Source organism: Onychostruthus taczanowskii, unplaced genomic scaffold (assembly GCF_017590055.1).
Source record: "Onychostruthus taczanowskii isolate IOZ18803 unplaced genomic scaffold, ASM1759005v1 scaffold9, whole genome shotgun sequence".
In the NCBI taxonomy this organism is placed as follows: domain Eukaryota; kingdom Metazoa; phylum Chordata; class Aves; order Passeriformes; family Passeridae; genus Onychostruthus; species Onychostruthus taczanowskii.
The window spans coordinates 15,157,368-15,177,887 of record NW_024506993.1 but is presented as its reverse complement, the minus strand read 5'-3'; the positions used below and the strand labels follow the sequence as shown (position 1 = coordinate 15,177,887).

The 20,520-nt window shown below is 41.2% G+C and overlaps 1 protein-coding gene across 12 annotated transcripts in view; it reads left to right on the top strand.

Annotated features, from left to right (window-relative positions):
- The first annotated feature begins 2,227 nt into the window (after positions 1–2,227).
- Positions 2,228–20,520, top strand: part of PBRM1 (polybromo 1) — a 53,627-nt gene continuing 35,334 nt past the window's right edge. For 3 of the 12 annotated variants that reach the window (XM_041425593.1, XM_041425588.1, XM_041425595.1), the window contains exons 1-12: positions 2,228–2,351; positions 3,345–3,500; positions 4,239–4,336; positions 4,900–5,047; positions 7,292–7,432; positions 8,077–8,193; positions 8,607–8,675; positions 9,440–9,538; positions 9,959–10,044; positions 12,581–12,679; positions 14,242–14,333; positions 17,614–17,830. In XM_041425593.1, the coding sequence (XP_041281527.1) occupies positions 2,313–2,351; positions 3,345–3,500; positions 4,239–4,336; positions 4,900–5,047; positions 7,292–7,432; positions 8,077–8,193; positions 8,607–8,675; positions 9,440–9,538; positions 9,959–10,044; positions 12,581–12,679; positions 14,242–14,333; positions 17,614–17,830 (1,361 nt within the window). In that variant the 5' untranslated portion in view covers positions 2,228–2,312. Of the gene's footprint in view, positions 2,361–3,344; positions 3,501–4,238; positions 4,337–4,899; positions 5,048–7,291; positions 7,433–8,076; positions 8,194–8,606; positions 8,676–9,439; positions 9,539–9,958; positions 10,045–12,580; positions 12,680–14,241; positions 14,334–17,613; positions 17,831–20,520 lie in introns of all 12 variants that reach the window. The other 9 variants (XM_041425585.1, XM_041425596.1, XM_041425594.1 and 6 more) reach the window with 6 other exon arrangements.

The following is a 20,520-nucleotide window of genomic DNA, read 5'->3' as shown; positions in this document are numbered from 1 at the left end:
CGGGGCGCCGAGCGCCGCCCGCCCCTGTCACCTGCCCCGGGCCCGGGCCGTGTGCCGACTCGGTCCCCGGCCGCCGGCCCGGGTGCGCCTCAGCCCTTCCTTCCCGCCCCGTTCCCGCCGTGTTCCCCGTGCCGGCGGCGGGCCGGGCCCGCGGGGTGACAACGGCCGCTCCCGGGGCGGGCCCGGGGACAGCGGCGGGTCCTGCCCGCGGTGGCGGCAGCGCGGGGCGGGCCCGGGACGCAGTGCTGTCCGCCCGGAGCCGGGAAGGGCTTTCCTTTGTTTCCTGAGGGATAACCCCTCACCTCCCGGGCCGGGCTCCGGCCCCTCGGGGCAGTTACACACTCGGTATCTTTGTTCCTCGTCCCGGTGTGGCGAAAACGATGGATGTGCCGTCCCTCTCGCTTTCTCGCCAGCTTTGCCCTTTTACAGTGCCCGGTTGCCGCCAGCCCCCCCTTCCCATCCCGTGGCAGCTTTCAGTGGGATCGGTAACCGGGGGAAATTCCGGCTGCGTTTCCCTTCCCTGTTCCCTTTGCTAAATTTACCGTGGTTCGTGTTTCTGGTGAAACGTGGGAGATCCTCATAGCAATATGTACTACCCGTGGTATCTATTGGCTTTTAGCTCTCCTCTGCCTGGAGGCAGAAGATGAACCTCCAGTGTGCTAGAATGTTTTGTTTTAAGTGTATTATGTCCGACGTGTGTAAAACCTGTTGCTGTAGGGAGGTTGGAGTGGGTGATACTTGTGGTCCTTCTGTACGGCCTTTGGGAGAGACAGCCTTCCTTCCCCTGTTGTGTATATCAGTACACATTTGTGAATTAGTCATGGCCAAAGCACTTCTTGCTGTGGCTTTGTGACATTTTTATGGCTGGTGAGGAGATTCTCAAGCTCCTGTTGCATTGGAGGTGCTCACTGATAGCAGTCTTGGTGTGACTGTTGAAAGACTTGTGAGCCAGCAGTGTGATTGCAGAAGCTCTGGCAGAGAGGTTCTTCAGTAAAACTGTGTTTCTGTGCACAGCTGAGTTTAGGAGTGTGGCAGTTTAGAGAGCAGTTTGTGTTTTGGAGCCTCACCTTCAGTTACATCAGCAGGTCTCTCACTGAGTGTTGCTGATGTTGTCCAGACTGATCTGTGTTTTGCACGGTTATTAGAGGAGAAAAACGTGCTTGGGAGGCTGTGTGTGAGTGGTGAGGGTACCTTGGTCACAGCAGTGTCACAGTATGGCTGAGCCACAGCATTGTGCCTCAGACAGTGGACGTGGAGCAGCTGATGTGCAGTCTGCAGGCAGGTGCTGGTTGGGAGGTTCCCAGATCTTTATTTCAGGATGGGACTGGACTGAGTGTACTCTTGGGTTCCTGGTTGAAGCAGAATTATTGATTCTGGTAGTCCCTCCTGCCTTTTTTCCACAACCAAGGGCTTGTGTTTCCCAGCACGTGCCTGGTGGAGCCGCTCCAGACTGTAGCCCTCAGATGGAAGTTGGGGGCAGTGCCAAGGCTTGAGGCTGTTGTCAGTTCCCAAAATGAATTGCCTGCTGATAAACCACAGAGCTTCTCTGCATGTCTGTGTTATAAAAATGTCCAGAGTGCTGAACAGGAAAAGAACCTCTCTGGGGTTTGACTGAAGGCAGGAGTTGGAAGAGCTACACAGAATCAAACATTTTGCCATAAAGTGTTTCCATATTTCACATGGAATTTCTGTGAAAAAAATCAGGCTTGGAGACTGCATAGAAATTGAAACTGGATTTTTAGTGTATGGCTGCAAACATACTGCTTACTTCTGTGTATAAAAATCTATTCTGAAGAGTGTTGGAGGTGCATCATCTTAGAGTTTATTAAGTGTTTGTTGACCTTAAGATTATGTTGTTTTAAGCACTGTACTGCTTTGCATTCTGTAACTTTTAGAGCTTTCTGGTTTGTACTCTCAGGTCAGGTATCACTTCTGTTTACTTTCTGCTCTGCTTGAATGAATCATTCTCTAGCAAGTGGCTGTGAAATCTGTAATGCATATTCAGGAACATTAGAGAAATGTATTTTTACTGTGACAATGACAGAAGTGTCTAGCATTCTGTGTACAAAATTACTTTGTAGAGTTTCTGCTGGGCTAAAAAAAGTTGCCTTCTGTTTCTTGCTTTTTTTCTCTGTCACTGTAATTATCCACTTTATTCTTTGATTTTATTCTTTATCTGCCTACTCTGAATTTTCTTCCCTGTCTCTTTCCTTTTTCTTGTCTTCCAGTTGTGGCTGTACTAACACCATTACTGGTTTGCCACTCTTAGAGTGTCCTCTTCTCGCAGTATCTGTGCTTGCCCATCAGACACTATGAGGAGATTGGCTTTTCGAGGTGCTGGTTCTACTCTGGTAAATCTGGTAAATTATTGATTGGATCTCCATCCCTCTGCCTTGGCTTTTTGCTTTTCTTTTTCCTAACTGTTAATTATTCCTACCTTATTCATCTCATGTGTGTGCCTGAAGTTATCTCTGTCTCTAACAAAAATGCTTTAACACAGTTATGTTGTGCTGCCATACCTTGTCAATCATCTGAGTGCCTCCTAAAAGAAATCCCTGGATTTGATTGGGAGATGGGGATAGGCTGGGATAGATGTATCTGTTCTGTCCTCAGCCTTTGAGATAGCCCCAAATAAAGATACTTTTCTGATGCTGTCACTGGAGGTTGGGAAAGAGCCAACAGCTTGTTCCATAAGTTGCCATAGTTGTTGCATGGTAATTATTCATTTGTCACTGCTTGTGTTGGTAAATGCAAAACTATGGCCAAAAGAGGAGGGGGCTTTTCCTGCTTCTCCATGGTTGAGCCATTCATCCCACACATAAGTGGGAGTGGGAGGTCCCACAGTGATCCAGGCCTTTTTTTCTCTTGAATATAACACAAGGTATTCTGTGGCCCTTTTCATTTGTGATTTGTTTTGGTTGGTTGTTTTTTTTTCTTTGTTGGTCTGTTTTTCGTGGTTTTTTAGTTTGCCATGGGATGAAGAGTTTTTGCACCAGAACTGAGCATGTGTCTCTGTACAGTTTTTTTTGTTGAAATCAGTGGTTCTTGCTTAGTTGTCGTGCATGGGATGTGGTATGAAAATGTAGAGTTTAAGAACTGCTAATTCAGTGTGAGCTTGAGGGTTTCTGGCCTTGCTGTCATTGGTGACTGTAAAACTGTAGGAGCATTTTGATTTCCCTTTACTCTTGGGAATTTCCACAAAGGTGGAGTTCACAGAAATGGCTTAACTGACCTGTAGCACTTGGCAAATGTATCAGCAGAAGCGTTGCTAGCTCTGTGGGTAGCTCTGAGCAGAGGGTTTGGACGCAATGCCAGGGCTTTAAGAACGTTTCTGTTCATTATAGAAGAAGTTGGATTCCATGGGTTCCAAGAGGCGAAGAGCGACCTCTCCTTCCAGCAGCGTCAGCGGCGGGGACTTCGACGATGCCCATCACTCCACCAATGTACCAGGCCCAAGCAGGAAGAGGAGGAGACTTTCCAACCTCCCCACTGTAGATCCTGTTAGTACCTTCTTACTGATTGCACCTTTTTTCTTGGGGATGCTGTGTCCCTGTCTGGTATTGCTGGAGTGTAGAATTAATGACCATATGTAGCACATGTACTCTGGCCCTGAATCTGTTCCTGCCTTGGCTGTGCTGTGTTTAGGACCTCGTTCAGCTTTAGCTTTGGCTTGGTCCTGGCCCACCACTTTCATGTTTTTCTTTGCTGTTTTGTTTTTGCTGCTTTTCTCTTTTTGCTGATGATTTTAGCAGATGGAAGGATGTTGGAGAACGAGCTGAAATCATAATGTGCAGAAGCTGAGAGCTGTGTCTGCATAGCAAATGCAGAAGGATGAGTGGGGAATGGCACAGGCAGTGATTGCTGAAGTGTACAATGCCTCTGCTATGCCTTTGCATGAGCAGTCTACTGTTAATTAACTGCAGGGCAGAAGAACCCCTGTTGTTATTGTAGATGCCTGTAACTTGGAGAGAATTGCACTGAATTAATTTACATGTTGGGTATTTTACTTAGAATTAGTATTAAAATAAAGCTCCCTGTGTTCAAAAAGTAAGTGGAGATCCTGCAGTACCTGGCACACTTGTCATGTATCCTGCTAAAGAGTGAGGTGCTCCAGTTGCTTCTCACTTCTGCTTTAGGGCATGCTGTAGATTGGCAGCTTGTCCTTCCCTTTATAAGTAGGCTTTTGTTTGTTACCTCCTTAAAATTCTCTCCCTTATTTCATTGTTCTTGCCTTTCAGATTGCTGTCTGTCATGAGCTCTACAACACCATCAGAGACTACAAAGATGAGCAGGGCAGGCTCCTTTGTGAGCTCTTCATCAGGGCACCCAAGAGAAGGTAAGGCCACAGCTCTGGTTAAACCTTGAACTTGAGATTTAATCAGGGAGAAGTGGAAATTGATAAATACTTCAGCAATAATTTCTGAAAAAAATCTGAGCTCCATTTGTTATTGTTTCACATCAGTGTTTGATCTAGGTGTTTGATGTAATTATTCAATGGGATATGCTTACATTGGTGCTCTTTTTTCAGGAAAAAAAAAAGGATACACTAAATTAATTTGTGATACCTGCCTAAAACATCCATGCCTTTGATTATAAGATATTCTTTATAGGTGGTGGGATGTAATACTAAGGACACAGCTTGGGAAGGTTAATAGAAGTGAACCTTGAAAATGCAGTAGCTAAGAGGCTGAATTTTCTATTAAACTTAGAAAATTGAGGACACTAGCAGAACATACATGAAGTGAGCTGACTGATAAGCACTATCCAGATCTTTTAGCTGTAACAGAAATGTATTGGAACTTTCTTTGGTTTATTTAGTCATAAACATGCACAAGCTTTAGTGCTGTGGTTTGGGTTTTACTGCTTGGAATATGATGCCTGTTTTTGTCATTGCAACAGAAATCAGCCAGATTATTATGAAGTGGTTTCTCAGCCAATTGATTTAATGAAAATCCAACAAAAGCTGAAGATGGAGGAATATGATGATGTGAATGTGCTGACTGCTGATTTCCAGCTTCTCTTTAACAATGCAAAGGCTTACTATAAGGTGAGCAAACTACATGTAAAGGCTTAAATCCATTGTAAAAAGAGTAGAGATGTTAAAATTCTGCCTTGGTTTGGCCAAAACCTCTTCAGTTTAGCCTGAAGTATTATTGGTAAGAGAGCAGTATATATTGCAGTTACTTGCATGTATTTTCATAATGTTGACTGTATCTTTCTAAGATCTCCTGCTATAACAAATTTTCTGTGGAAAATCATAAAATAATGTGGGGATGATCTTCATGTAGTTTTCCAAAAGAGATCAAAAGCAAAAATGGAAATATAAACTGAGAAAAATATCCCTCTTTCAAAGCCTTCTCATTTTACAACACTTTGAAATGGAGAAAGATTTCTTTTTTTTTTCCTCCCAGAAGGAAAAGTTTCTGCTAACAGCGAGCTTATGATAGGAGTGTTGAATCTTTCTCTTCCATTTGCCACTTAATAAAATGAAAAAAATGCACATTGACTGTCATGGTCAGTGATGATAGATGTGAATGTAATGTCATCAAGACAACCCCCATGGCAATTCCCCCATCTGGGTGTGAGTTTTATCATGGACACTAATGGGTTTTATTGCAGTTTTCATAAGGAAGTGGGGAAAAAGTTGATTAATTTTGTTTAATGAAAGGCCATGTTAAATCCATAAACCAGTGAAATTGTATGTGGTGAATGAGGTGATACAGCAAATCTAAACCTGCTAATACTGCTTTTCACATATCTTTGACTTTGGAGATGATCCAAATGAATGCATCCTGAATAACCTGAATAACCCAGCTGGGGTAGCCAGGTGACATCCAGGAAGGCAGTGTTTGTTTCACTTGTGTGTGTGTGTGTAGTAGCTTCTTGAAATCAGACTTATGCATTTGCACATTCTGCTTCCAGGAGGAAAAGCACAAAGATTTCCAAATCCATTTTGTACTCCTGGAGCTTTGCAAGGCACTCAGTGTGAAAACCCCAATATTAATGGATTAGTGGCAGGAAAGAATGATTGGGATTTTACAGAATGTGTGCTGCCTTTGCCTATAGAATTGTGGGCTCAACATTTAACTGTGTCATAGAGATCTTCCATTAGACTAAAAATAGGTATCCATTATTGCAGGATGAAGGAATGTTGGCAGTTCCAGAGAATTATGGAGCTATGAGCTGGAGGTGTGGCACAAAAACTTAATCTCTTCTTCTTTTCACCTTTTACCTTTCCCAGGCAGCTCCATGGCATGGGCAAACCAGGGACAGTGATTGATTGTCAAGGTCTTTATTCCAGCAGATGTTTTATTGGCAGTGCTCCAGCAGAACAACAGCCTTTGGGGTTTTTTGTGTTTTTGGTCAAGTCTCACTCCTAAGCATCTTGCATTAATACAGAAGGAAGCAGATTTGTGGAGCAGGATACCCTTAAAAAAATCTGCTTTTCTTAAGCAGCATCTGGTCTCATGTGATGAGAATATTTAAGCCTAATAAGGCAAGATTAAGAACAGTTCTCATGTTGGTTTCTCATTTGTATTACAAGCTGTCAGAGGTTGAGAGGGTGAAGTAAGAAGAGTGCAATCAGCAGTAATAAGGTGATATTATCAGCAGGAATACCTGAAATGGAGCCTAAATGAGAGAGGAAAGAGAAGGAAAAATACATGTGTGGAAAAGCTGTCTTTGTTCTGGGTAGTGGTAATAGGCACGTGCTTGTCTGCCACTACCAGTTCTGTATTTTTAAAAGTTAATTTTCTAACTAATGCTTCTACCTCTTCTAAAAGATGTATCTAGAGGTGTACCCAGTGGTGGAATGTTGTCAGCTTCTTTGGAATTTCCCAGTTAATGCTGAGTGAAAACCATTGCAGTGCTTTCAAAGATATTTATTGCCATTCTTCTATAGAAGTTCATTTTCAAGTGCCACGCAATGACAGCAGTATTGGCTTAAATCAAATTTCTGGCATACTGAAATTTAATCTGTTTTAAATGCTGGTGGTGTACTTCAGCAAAACCCAGTGATTTCTCCAGATTCATCTAGATGGCTTGTCCAAGCCTCAACCCAGCTAGTTTTACTGCAAAGTTTTCTGAAAGACTTGGATGCTTTTGAGTGATACAGGTTATATTTTCCAATGCTTATTGTGATTCTTAGCTCCTCTGTCAAAGAACAAATGAAGCAGGAATTTCCCAAGTTTCCTATTACTTATATTTAATAACTTCCAGCTGGTAACTTAGAAATTTCTCCCAGATGAGAGTGCCCTGAGTTTTGACTGGAATGCTTGATTTGTTTTTGCAGCCAGATTCTCCTGAATATAAAGCTGCCTGCAAACTATGGGAGCTGTATTTGCGCACAAAAAATGAATTTGTTCAGAAAGGTGATGCTGAGGAAGACGATGATGATGAGGAAGGACATGACAATCAAGCAAATTCTGAATTAGTAAGTGTGGGATGACAGCTGCAGAAGGGGGAGGCTGTAACTGTGGGTGTCAGCTGGCTCTGAGAGGGTGAAATTCATTGAGTAACATTTTCATTGTTAAATTATGCCCCAAAGGATATTTCTTACAGAAGTTTGTTAGTTAATCACTTCACAGCATTGTATGTGTGTTTCACTTTTGCCTAGCAAAAAAAGCTGTGAGGTTTTCTGATATGGGTATAGCATGGTTCTGGTTTAATTGGAATAATATGAAATGTGCTTGAATTCATGCCAACACTGAGGTTTGTTTCAAGCAAGATTCATGCCTAATGACATCAGTTATCACCAAGTGCCCCATTCAGTCAGTCCAGCTTTTCCTGGAGTGTTATGAGAGGAAATTTGGGCTAGCCTGGTTTTTGTGATATTGGGATGCACATTTTCAGTAGCTGTGATGTGTGTCTGATAGTCTGCAATGTAAAGCTGAAATTAAGAGTTTTTTAGTGTACCTGTACCTGCATAAACAATAGTCTTCAAAAGTTCCATCTGTATTTTGTAGCTGATTTTTTTCTGCCTTTGAAATGTATTTCTTCCTGTATTTCAGCACAACTTGAACCACTCCACTCTGGCTGCTGTTAAAACTTCTTTGTGATTTTTGTTTCCTACATTAGTCATCTCCAGGTTACCTGAAGGAAATTCTGGAACAGCTTCTCGAAGCTGTAGCTGTTGCCACAAACCCCTCAGGACGACTCATAAGTGAACTGTTTCAGAAACTTCCTTCTAAAGTGGTGAGTATTTTAGTGATGGAGGTTGTGTGCTATGTTGGAAGCCTGGACATTTCTGTAACAGATGTTACAGGCTCTGATGGTCACGCTCAGGGTCAGTTCTCTGTTTCTGCCTCATCAGTGGCAAACTCCACCTGTTTGCACTGCTCTGTTTCAGAACAGTGGTTTTCTGTTTCTGTGGTGAAAGTTTTAACCAGCAGAATAAATATTCTGAAGACCATCACCATGGATTTGATTTTCAATCAGAACTGGTCCCTTTTGTCAGTTTATTGAAGAATTATAATTCCTTGTGTCTGCCTTATTTGAGGCTTACACTGTTCTTACCTTCAGTTCATCTAATGACTTGTTCTGTGAGCTGTTTGAACAAAAGCTTTGTGACTGTTTATAGTAATACATAAATTATTTCTGTTTTGCAGCAATATCCAGATTATTATGCAATAATAAAGGAACCCATAGATCTTAAAACCATTTCCCAAAGGATACAGGTATGAACATATTAATGTGTTAGGATGCAGTCTTTCTTAACACTAAGCATTCCAGAATTGTTAGAAGTCAGGATTTATGGTGGCAGGAAAGGCAGTGTGTTTTCCCTCTGCTATTAAAAAACCTGCACACTGTGGTGATTCAGTTTTCTGTGCTGAGTTAGTGCTGCAGAAGTAGCTGTGTGGAAGATCAAGCATTGTGAGCTGTGGAGTGCTGGCTTTGAGCCAGAATATCTCGGGTTCCTTGGTGTTTAATGGCTTAAAGCAGTTCCCTGACAAGTGCTGCTCATGTAAAACATTGGAGTACTGAGGCTTGGTTGTGCATTATCATCACCTACTTCTGTTCTAGTGCTAGAAATAGATGTTTTGTACTGATGCATTTTTCATCTTACTTCTCCAGTAATTTGGAGTGCTGTTCTATAATTCTAGCATTTTGTATAGTAGGGATGGGACATAGACTGATTGAACTAGAGGATAAAGTTAAAACAGCATTTTGTCAGAACTCTTCAAAATAAGGGTACTGTGATCTATTAAGTGTTTTTTCAATCTTAGCATTCATGAGCTTTATAAAAACTTAGCATATGTGTATGATATTGTCTTTGTCTGCTTACTTTTTCCAGATACTTATCTGTTGTCTTTACAAATAAGTTGTTTTTCTATGAACATTCCCTTTATTGAATATGAATTCCTTTGCTTTTCACTATTGACTTAGTTCTCATACTGTCTGAAGGTTGCCACTTTAACCAGTTCTGCTTCTTGTTGTATAGAATGGAACTTATAAAAGCATTCATGCCATGGCCAAGGACATAGATCTTCTGGCAAAGAATGCCAAAACCTACAATGAGCCTGGATCCCAAGTATTCAAGGTTAGTTTCATTTGTTCATAGTGTGATTTGAGTTCAGATTTTCTTGACTACTTTCTATGCTGGTTGATCCTTGAATAAGTCTTGAGGATAAAGCTCTCAAGACCCTGTTTGCATTTTTTTAAAAATAGCTTTTAGTGGGTTTTTCTTTTTTATATTGCTTTTAGTAGAATTGGGGTGCAACAATGACAGAAAATGAGCTTGAAGCTGCTCAGGTCTTCTCTTCAGTTTTTTCAGGCCACTGTAAAAATACTGTGTGGGAGTATTTCAGGCAGACTTTGTTCCATGCTTCATTTCTCATGCAAAATTGTTTTATATCTAAATGTAAAAACACCTTAATTTTTGTTTTAGATAGCTGGATAGATCTGATTACAATATTATTCACTTTCAACATTAAACAAAAGAAAATCTTTTCATTGACAGGATGCAAATGCGATTAAAAAGATATTTAATATGAAAAAGGCTGAGATTGAGCACAGTGAGTTGGCCAAGTCAAGTCTCCGAATCAGGTACTGCAAATAGAGTTCTTTCTATAACCTCATATGAAAACCTCTATTGACACTCCCTTAATTGTGCTGTGGAGAGTATAGTGGGAAATAATTGCTTGAAAACTTAGATTAGTGTTGTTTTATAAGTTGTACATTGGTTAAAATAGTTTTTGAAAGAAAGCTTTTTTCATTGAAATACTTCTGTGGTAAAATATTTTTGTGATGTACTTGATTATGAAAAATACTGTCAGTGGATGTTTAATAAGTTATGGCCAACTTCCACTACTTGTTTATAAGTTAATAACAGAAAATTAATAGTGAGGAACAAGATGCTTTCTTTTATTGAAAAGTGCTGGATATTCTTGAACCTTGTCAGGAACTGAAACCAAATGGCTTACAATTAGGAAGGGACAGAAACATAGGAACAGAACCCTGGGCAAAAGATACTTAGAGGCAAATCCACTCATGTTTGAAAAGCAATTTTAGCTATGAAAAGAGGCACAGAAACCTGACTGGATTTATTAATCAGTGAAGCAAAGATTTGGCCCTGAATATGCAGGTATAAAACACTTGATAAGTGTTGATAGCTCTATTTGTTTCATGGGATAATTTTACTTAGGAAACAGCATTTTCTTCCTGTGAAAATCCATAATGTACAGAGAAGTGATGCAGTCATTATAAATGCTTATAAACTGAAATGCAATTAAATCTTTTTCTTATATAAACATTTTGCTTATGAGTAACACTCAAGAGTAGGTTTAGGTATTATTTGTCCATGTGAGCTGTGTCATTTATCCCCAAAAAATTAAACAATGTCCTGCAAGCCATTCAAGGAGTTTGAAAACTTACAAGGTGGAATCTCTTTATCTATTGGAGCTGTTTACTGATATTTGATTTTGGGAAACCACTGTTGTCATTTCCTTCAAAGGTTTGTATGGTACAATTGGAAACACTGTCATTGCCTTACTTAACTGAAAGGTAGTTTAATTTTTTTTGTGTATATGGTGTCAGTATTAGAAGTGTTGCCTAGGATTATTGTGTGAAAGAAGTAGAAGTTGCCTGGTTGATTTTTATTGCTTGGTGTTTTGAGAAGTGTTTTTTTTGGTTGGTTTGTTCAGCATCAGCATCTTTCCCATGGTTGGGTGAATCATTGTTGGAGCATTATAAAAATAAAAAGCAGAAATACTCTTTAAGGAGTAATTTCTGACACATAGGTGAATTATTTTCCTTCATAAAAGTATGTGTAGTGCCAGCAGACTTGGATTCTACAGACACTGGACATTCATGTGTTTGCTTTGCAGTACCTAGAATTACATAAAAGTACAGAGGTTTTCTGTTTAAATTGTGATTGTATTTTATTTTTCTCACTGTATTGACCATTAATGAAGCTCAGCATGTCAGGGTCTGTGTCACATTTATTTCTGAGGCTCAACAGTTTTTCTTTAAAGTCTGATTGTGTAAGAAGGGATGACAGATAAATCACACTGATATTTGTTAGCTGAATTCCTCTCTTGCACTGCCAACCCATTTCCACTTCTCAGCTGCCTTTTTCTAGATGTTCTCTTGTGTATTGTGTTCTCAACAGACCTTCAAATCCTGAAGTAATCTATCAGAGTCATTGACAGCTCCCTTCTTTGTTTCTCTGACTTGGAGGGAAAAAATAATGCCTGAAGCAGGCTACAATAATATTGGCCTGAATGCAGAAAAAATTGGGATAAGAGAAGAAGTGTCATGAAAACCAAACCTTTCACCTGCTATTGTGTGTGCCACTGGTTGCTTTTTCTGTTGAACCATTCTTTTTTTTTTTTTGTTTCTTTCTCAAGAATCTGCTTCACAGAATCATTATTTTTATTTAAATTCCTAAATGTTTAATTGTCTTAAAGGAGAATTCTTTACCTACTGCTGATTTGGGTAAAATTCCCTCATAAGTCCACTTCAAGTGCATTTTCTATATTTTTCTTCTGAATGTACATCTGTTCTTCTTTGTCATTGATGGCTCAAACTCAAATCATCATAATGCTACTAACCTAAGCTTTATATGTTGCCCCTGTGTCAAAAATCATGGTTTTTATTGCAGAGCTCATTGTCTCCTTTGCCATACTGAGCTGCTCTTTGTGGGTGCATTTAACTGTCCTCCCTTAAAGTGACAAAATTGAATTGTTTGATAATATGCACTGCCAGCCAGCCTGACAGTGACTTTAAGTGTTGATAGAACATGACTGGACCTGTATGATTGGCTTTATCTGAATGCTAAGGAACTTTTTGTTGGCTGCTTTCACTGCTATTTAGGCTGAGCTGTGTGTACAGCTATCAATGCTTGAGCTAAATGGTACTTTCTTCTGACTTTATAAACAACATCCACATAAATGATGGAGCACTGAAAGGATCTCAGTATTACTTATCTTTTAGCTTCCAAGCATCTGTCTCTGAACTTTTTGGCTGATCTATCAAAGTGATGCTGTAAAAAGCTTTTTTCTTGCTGCGTCTTTTCATGGGTTTAAGGTGGGCCTGTTTTTTTTCCTCTACCCCTTCCTTGGCTTGCCTCTCCTGCCTTAAGGACTGCATCAAATTTGGCTGCTTCCAAGCTGACAGGTCCTTCCTCACAGGGTAAAGGCAGTGTTGGGGATGAGAGAAATTCTTCTAACAAATATTATCGGTAAGTAAATTGTGCCCTTGGAGGAAAAGCTGGGTCCTCATCGTACGGAAATGCTAAATTTTGTTTGATTTTCTTCCTCATACCTGCCATGGTGCTGGGCTTTGGATTAGGATGAGATTAATGCTGATAAGACAGTGATGGTCTAGTTATTGCTGATTGGGAAGTGTGTGCAGTCCTCTCTACTGGCTGATGGACGGTGGCAGTGCTCTGCAGGGTGGCTGCAGCAGCTGGCACTGGGAGCACAGGGATAAAGCCACCTGGGCTGCTCAGCTGTGCCTGGATGCTGCTGCTCAGGCACAGAACCTGGGCTTGAAAGTGCCTCCTGTAGGTGCTCATGGACCCAAGGGCTGGGCCACTGAACAGCAGCACAGCAGCCAGGGCTGGGTCAGGGTGCTGAGGCTGGAGCAGCCCATGTGGATCTGCACGGGCACTGGGAAGGTGAATTACAGCTCCAGGGGCCCGTGGCACCTCAGGCCATCAGGGAAGAGGTGCTACAAGTGGATGTGCTCATGATCCAGGTGTGGACTTACACACCCTGTCAGTGATGCTGCAATAAAAATTACCCAGGTGAATGAAGCTTCTTGGTGAAAAGGCAAAGAAAGCACAGCAAGGACAGAACCAGGAGTGGCTTCCTCAGGCAGCAGCCCAGTACCAGCACTGCTGCCCTGGAGGGCTGCAGGGACAGATGGAACCCAAAGTCATGGACTAAAGGAGCTCAGTGGATGTTTTAGAGGGATAGCCCACACACTAAGGAAAAGCTATCTGTGTTTGTATCAAAAGGGAAGAAAGGATGTATAGGAGAATGTAGGGCACAGGCATGCCCTCAGCCCATCTGCTTTTCCCCAGTCTTCCCTTGGCCCCTGCAGGACAAGGCTGAGCCTGTTTCTGGAAGTGCCTAAAGAGGTTGTCTTGTAAAAAGGCAGAGAATGTCAGGCATAGCTTATATAGTGTGATATGAAATGCTGTGCCCCGGGTTTGGGACAAAGGAGAGGGTTGCTGAAGAAGTCCTGGTGAGACTGTATCCAGTGGGGGTGCCAGTTTACTCCACCTGAGAAGCATGTGACGCTGCTTCATGTGCAGGCAGTGTGTGTGCTGAAGATGCCACAGGTGGGGATGAGGGAATGGGAGGAGATGGAATATACAGCTTGTAGTGTTTTGAATTCTTTCCTGTAGACAAATCCCAATAAAACAGGATCAAATAACAAAGTTATTAATTGGGAGAGACTTCTTATCCCCTTGTCTTGCAATTAATCAATACTCAAGTATACAAAACAGGACAGAAGGTAGTAGGCTGGAGCTCAGTTTTCTGACTGTGTTGGATGGACCAGCTCATAAAATAAAGTCAGACTCATGGCTTGGTAAGAATTTCTCCTGTTGAAGGCCTGGCCTTCTTTAGTCACAGCTGTGTTCCTGCTTATGGAGTCATGAGCTTCACTTGTTTGCTCACACTCTCTGGGTGACTGTTAATGGTTGATATGATAACCCTTTACTTTTTTTTTTCCATTATAATTTTCTCTTTTTTTCCCCATTTTTAAAATTCCTTTACTTTTTCTCTTTCATAGTAACAAAAGATCAGCCCAAGGGGATCGTTTATCAGCAATAACCATGGCATTGCAATATGGATCAGAGAGTGATGAGGATGCAGCTTTGGCTGGTAGGAGCTGAAATGCAGTTTCTCTAATTCCTTTCTTTAAAATGTTCACAATGACCAAATCTGTAGAGCTCCTGATAAACTCAGTTACATTTATTTCAAAAATATTTTGCGCTCTGTGTGTAATTCCTTTGAATCCTACAGCTAGTGAGATAGGGTAGGCCAAACTTGCTGGCATACTTTGAATTTTCTGTGTATTTCCTAGTATACTTACCCAAGCTTTAGGGAGCTGTTGCCTGGTTTTATTCCTTCTGAAATGGAACAGAAAAGGAGATACTGGAGAAGACATTGTGTGCTCCGTGCAGCAAAAGAGATTGGTAGTGCTGGACTTGTTTCTTTGTTTAATTTTTTGTTTGCACTATTTCTTCATTGATGTTTAAAGATGCATCTGTTCAATATGTATTATTATTGGAGCATTTATTTCTTACCTGGTAATTGAGCTGTACTCTGCACAGTTTTCTAGTGGATGGGTACGTAGAATTCTTTTGGATTTTAGCTCTTGCTGTAAGGAAAAGCATTTTGATTCCTGGTTAGCTCAGAGTTCAGTTATTGCTTCAGAGCAGCTGTTCTCTGGGAGGTGTGGGGAGTATTTATTAGCTGGGTTTTGCTTGTTTGTTAGCTGTTATTTTTTCAAGTTGCAATGCTGTAAAAACATGTCACTTTTTATGTTTTAGTGATTTAAATTCTTGCACTGGTTGAACCACTTTCAGGTGCCACCTTTGCTATGGACATTATTGTAATTTTCATGAGACCTCTCTCTGTGTGTGAGGCTTTTGCCTTGCTGCTGTTGAAGGTCTCCTATCTTTATTGCATTCACCTAAGAGGCAATGTTATTTTTTAATTTTTTTTTTGGCAGACCTGTCACCCCCTAAGATTATCTATGCTTCCAGTGTACTACTTGGACAGCCCTGTGCTGCCAGTCTCTGGGTGACAAGGGTTTTTCTTTAAACCAAGTGGTATTTTTATTAATTCCTCTGCTCTCTCATTTTTTCATTCCTCAAACACTTGTTAAAATAAATGAGAACAGGGCTGCATGACTGAACATTAATAGAACTCTCTCCTTGAAACAGAGAGCTGAATCTTTATGAGCTTCTTTGGTTGTAGCTGTTGCCTAAGCAATGAACAATATCAGTTTCCTACTGAGAGTTTATCCTGACAGCTGCAGATGGTGTGATGGAGCTTTTAGAACATTTCCAGCCCCAGTGTACAAGGTTGTGAGCAGCTTCAGCAGCTCCCTTGCTCCTCATTATAAGCCTACAGAGGCAGGCATAGGTGGTCATTATGTATTACTTGCATGTATTTAATTTTGTAAACAAGGGTGTTTTGTTTTTACTGTCTCATTTAGAGATGGTTTAAGACTGGATGCTGCTTTTGGTTTTACTGGCAACCATCTTCAGTTGGACATGGAGCATTCATTGTTGTTTGGGTGCTTTGGGACCACAAAGGAGGCATTGGGGCTTTTTGTGGTATCTGCAAACTGTGGTTGTGACAGTAGCACAAAGGGGCAATAACTGCTTGCCCCTCTCCTCTGCCAGTGCTGGCTGGGGATATGGGACCTGGTGCTACTGCACATTAAAGAAAGTACAGTCTTGCATCAGATTGTTTGCTCTAGAAGAGCAAAAATACTATTATTGCTAAAATAATAATTTATCTATCTTCTAGTCTGAATAATACATTCTTCTTTGGCTCTTAATAGAGCAGGTTTCATATTAGGAGATCAGTACAATTTTCTAGATATGTAAGAATATATGATGTGTACACATCACTTCTAAAGAACATGCACATCATAATGAAAATGTTTATGGCTATATGTTATGTAAATATAAAAATACAGTAAAACTGTAATACATAAATGTTTTATTTTAGTACATTTTAAAATAACTAATTAATATCTAATTTACTTAGATTTCTTTTTAGGGAATGCCCACTTTCAACACAAAGAAAGTACATTTCTTATTTAGGGTATTGAACTGTTTTGTTGCTGCTCACACACAACAGAACAGCAAATACTTGACTATTCCCTTTGTGTTTTCTCTTTCATAGAAACAAGTTATTCTGCTTTTTCAATTTGTTTCTTGCTTTTGGTGGAGTACTCAGAACTGAGCAATTTGAGTAAACAGACCAAACTGTTTCAGTAAACTAAACCATAATCTATTTTTGAAACTTCACCTGATTTCAGTGATAGCTCCAGTGGTTTGTTTCTACCTGAGTTATTCTGTAGCTCCTGCTTTGCTGGCTGTGGTGTAGTAGATGCTGGGTCATTAAGTGATGCTGAGTGGCATCATTAGGATAATTTTGAGTGTCTCCCCAAGTCAGTAATGCACATCTTCAATGCATGCTTGCACATCTGCTGATGCCTGGTTGTGTTTTAGCTTTGCTTCTGACCCTGGTAGGTCCCACACTCTGAGGTAGATCTGGTGTCAGGCTGCACAGCAGCAATGACAGCACTGTGTCTGAGTGTCCCCTGGCTTTGTCACCATTTCTGTGTGACCTTACTGAACATGGCTAGAGAGCTTGAAGCTGTGGCAGCCTCCTCTGAGCAGTAATGGAAATGCCAGCTGGAAACCTGGTGTTGGAGACCTGTGTAGCTGAATGAGTCAGTGCTGCCAGGCTGTCCCTCAGACTCAGAGGGGAAAAGGGGTGAATAATTTAACTCTAGCATGTGCAGAGCCATGTAGATTTTATATATATCTGTCTGCAAGGTACAAAGTGCACTGTTTATGTGACTTACAAGTGTAGAAGGATTGGCCATTTATTGCTTCCCATCCTGTGTTTCCAGTACCGGTGTTTTCTCCTTCCTGTTGTGTTTCTGTTGTTCATCTAATGTTTCTCCTAATTTTATCTGCAGTAAGTGTTAGCTCTTCATAGCTTTTTTTTTTTAATTCATCCTAATCCTGAAACAAGATAACCAAAAAAGTTTGCTATGAAATTTTTTAATGCTATTAATTTTTCAGGCTTATTACGTAATCACTGTAAAACATTTATTTCTTCTTCATTTGCTGAATATATTAGAGGAGCATCATCAGGCTTTAGTGTCAATTTTTTCCTGCTAAGCTTCACAATTTTGTATTGAGCTGTGATTGATATTGTCTAAAGGATTGCAATAAAGTGCTTTTTTTGGTCAGCTTGAGGCTCATTAGATGTGTGTTGTGTCATTTTCTGAAGCGTGTATCTGACTGCCAGAGAGGGCTTTCCTTTTCTTCTGCTTTAGACCTTTATCCACCAAAACACCCACTCTGAGTTGTCCTGTTGAGTTTCCTGTTTTTCTTTTCTCTCTGTGCAGCTGCTGCTCGTTATGAAGAGGGAGAGTCAGAAGCTGAGAGCATTACCTCGTTCATGGACACTTCCAATCCTCTTTACCAGCTTTATGACACAGTTAGAAGCTGCCGTAATAACCAGGGCCAGCTCATCTCTGAACCCTTTTTCCACTTGCCCTCCAAGAAGAAGTATCCTGATTATTATCAGCAGATTAAAACACCCATTTCATTGCAGCAGATCAGGTAAGAGAACAGAATGCAAACTACATCTGGTGTGAAACTATTCAAGGGTTCCTTTATTCCCTGAGTCTTCTCTTATGGTCAAGTTGTTGGTACCTAATGCAGTGCAAACACTGCATGTTTGCACCATCTCTCCTCTACATCTGATTGCTGCTTGTTTCAGCTCAGTCTGCATCAGTCTTTGGTTCATCTGTGGTACATGGCTGCTGTTGAGTTTATTTTTAATTGAATTTCATTTGTAATGTGCCTGAAAATTGCCATATGAATAATTCTGAAGGCTAGGTGTGCAGCAGAGATGAAAGCTTTTGCAGAACTCCATTTTTCTTTTTCCCCGACCTGATGGCTTGATTACCTCTTACTGCCACGTTTTTAAAGTTAAAAGTCTTCAGTGTGAATTGTAGGAAGATGGTTGCAGTTACAATCCTCCTGTCTAGGTCACTGTGTAACTGTGGAGAATAATTATTTTCATGGTGATGTCCTGGTCTGGACTGAAGCTACCATTTACAAATCTGTGAGCCATGAAAGGTCTGTGAGCTGCCAGAGTGCAGTTGTCAGATTACAGAGCTGAGTGAGGTGAGCAGTGTCTTTCTTTAGTGGCTCAAGATAAGGCAGTGTGATGGGTGTGAGCAGGGTCCTGGGAGCATTAATAGGCTTTAATGGTGCTGCCCAGCCTCCTGCCCAGTGGCCACTGGGGCTCCAGGCCCTGCCCAAGTGCCAGTCCTTCAGCTCCAGTGAGGGAGCACTGCACCCTGCCCTGCTCATCCCTTTGTAATCCACTCTGATGCACAGGTCTGTACATTTTAGTTATACCATAACACAGTCTGTCAGACTTGATGTAATAGTTGAATGAGCAGGGTCTTTGTTAAATCAGAAGCTAACAAAGCTGCTTTTTGGTTTTTTATATTGTCAGAGGGTGTGTTGATGTGCTGGGGAATAAAAGCTGCCACACTGGTTATCTCTCCATCACTGGCTTTAAAGCATTTTTTCTTATGTCTTAGTACAGCTGTAATAGTGGCAAAGAAAGTGTCTCGCCTTGAACAAAGTACAAAATGTACTTGATGAAAAAAAACAAACAATGAAATTAAGAAGAATCATTGACAGTTTGTGCCTGAATGTACCTAAAAGTACTGGCTCAAATTATATATAAACAGATTTGTTTTGGAGAGATTTTCCATTAAGAATACCCTTGATATCAGTTATAGAACAAATAACTTGCCTTAGAGAGGCAGCTGTATTTCTGCTTTCCTTACAGTGTAGGCAGGTTGCATCTGGCTCTGTGAGCAGCACAGAAATTCCATACCAGTGTATGAAGAACTGTAGAAAAAAGTAACTTGACTTACTGTCTGGGGGCTTAGAAAATAAAAAGAAGGAACAGCCAGGCTTTTTAGAAATAGTGTGTGAAGCTCACAAATTAAAGTACAATATTTGTAGAGTCTAATTTCCTTCAAATTCTGAAATTCAGCTGTCTTTTAAATTCCCTTGTCATCTTCACTTCTTACTATACCTCAAAGGCCTTTGAGTCATGCTTATGTACTCTTAATTGATGGGCTTTAGGGAAAACTGAAGCATTATGGCTTTGCTGATACTGCTAATATGTTATTGGTATTCAGAACTGCTACTCATTAGGGGTGGAGATTCTTTATGGGGTTTTGGGTGTTTGGTTTTCTGTGGGGTTTTTTCCCTTCTTTTCTTGTGGTGGTGGTTTGGGGATTTTTTTTGAGATGTACATAAATAGAGCATATCTTCTGTTCCCAGATGGGGACAGAGAAGTTCAGTGTCCCAGTGGAAAGCTGAAGGAGGTGGAGTGAAGCCTGCCTTTCCTGTTTCATGTCTCTTGGGCTCAGGCATCTGGCTGCCTCAGCTGTCCTGACAGAGTGAGCTGTGAAATGTGTGGCTGTTGCAAATTTTACAGCTAGTCATGTATTTCAGGGGGGTTTGTGTGTGCTAAAAGCAGGAAAAGTCTTTAAAATAATTCGTGATTTCCAGAGGGAGTGTGTGAGTGTGTTTTGGTTTAATGGGCTTTTGCCTATCCCAGCCTCTCAGTCACTTTGAGTGTTATGAACCTCAGTTGTTTGACCTGAGTGCTGATCCTGAGCTGTTCCTGGGTGTGGGAGGTAATCATGCTGATGGCTTTTAGATGTCTCCTGATTTCCTCCTGGCTTTCTGCTCACAGAATCACAGAACAGCTGAGGCTGGGAGAGAAGCCATCCTGCCCAAGCCCTATGGCAGGGCCACCCAGAGCCTGGTGTCCAGACTCTGTCCAGTCAGGTTGTGATGGTCTCCACATCCTCCCAGGGCAGCCAGTGCTAGTGTTTGACCACCCTCACAGTAAAAACCATTTGTGTTCATGGAATTTCATGTGTTCCCTTTGTCCCACTCACCTCCTGCCCAGTCAGTGGACACAGCTGAGGTAACCTTGGCTGTCCCTTCATTCCCTCCCACCAGATGTTGAGCACGTTGAGGAGAATTCCCTGCCTCAAAGCGGGCAAAGCTCAGAGCTGGAGAACAAGAAAATCCTTTTCAAAAAGAAAGGCACGATGCTGGCAAGGCTATGGCTTTGACATGTTGTGAAAGTGCCTAATGCAGAGTTGACATTGCTGGGGAAGAGTCATTCTGTTAATTACAAATAACCACAGGAGCAGTCAGGAGAAGGTGCAGGAGAATGAGTTCAGTTACCAAGTGCACAAGATCCT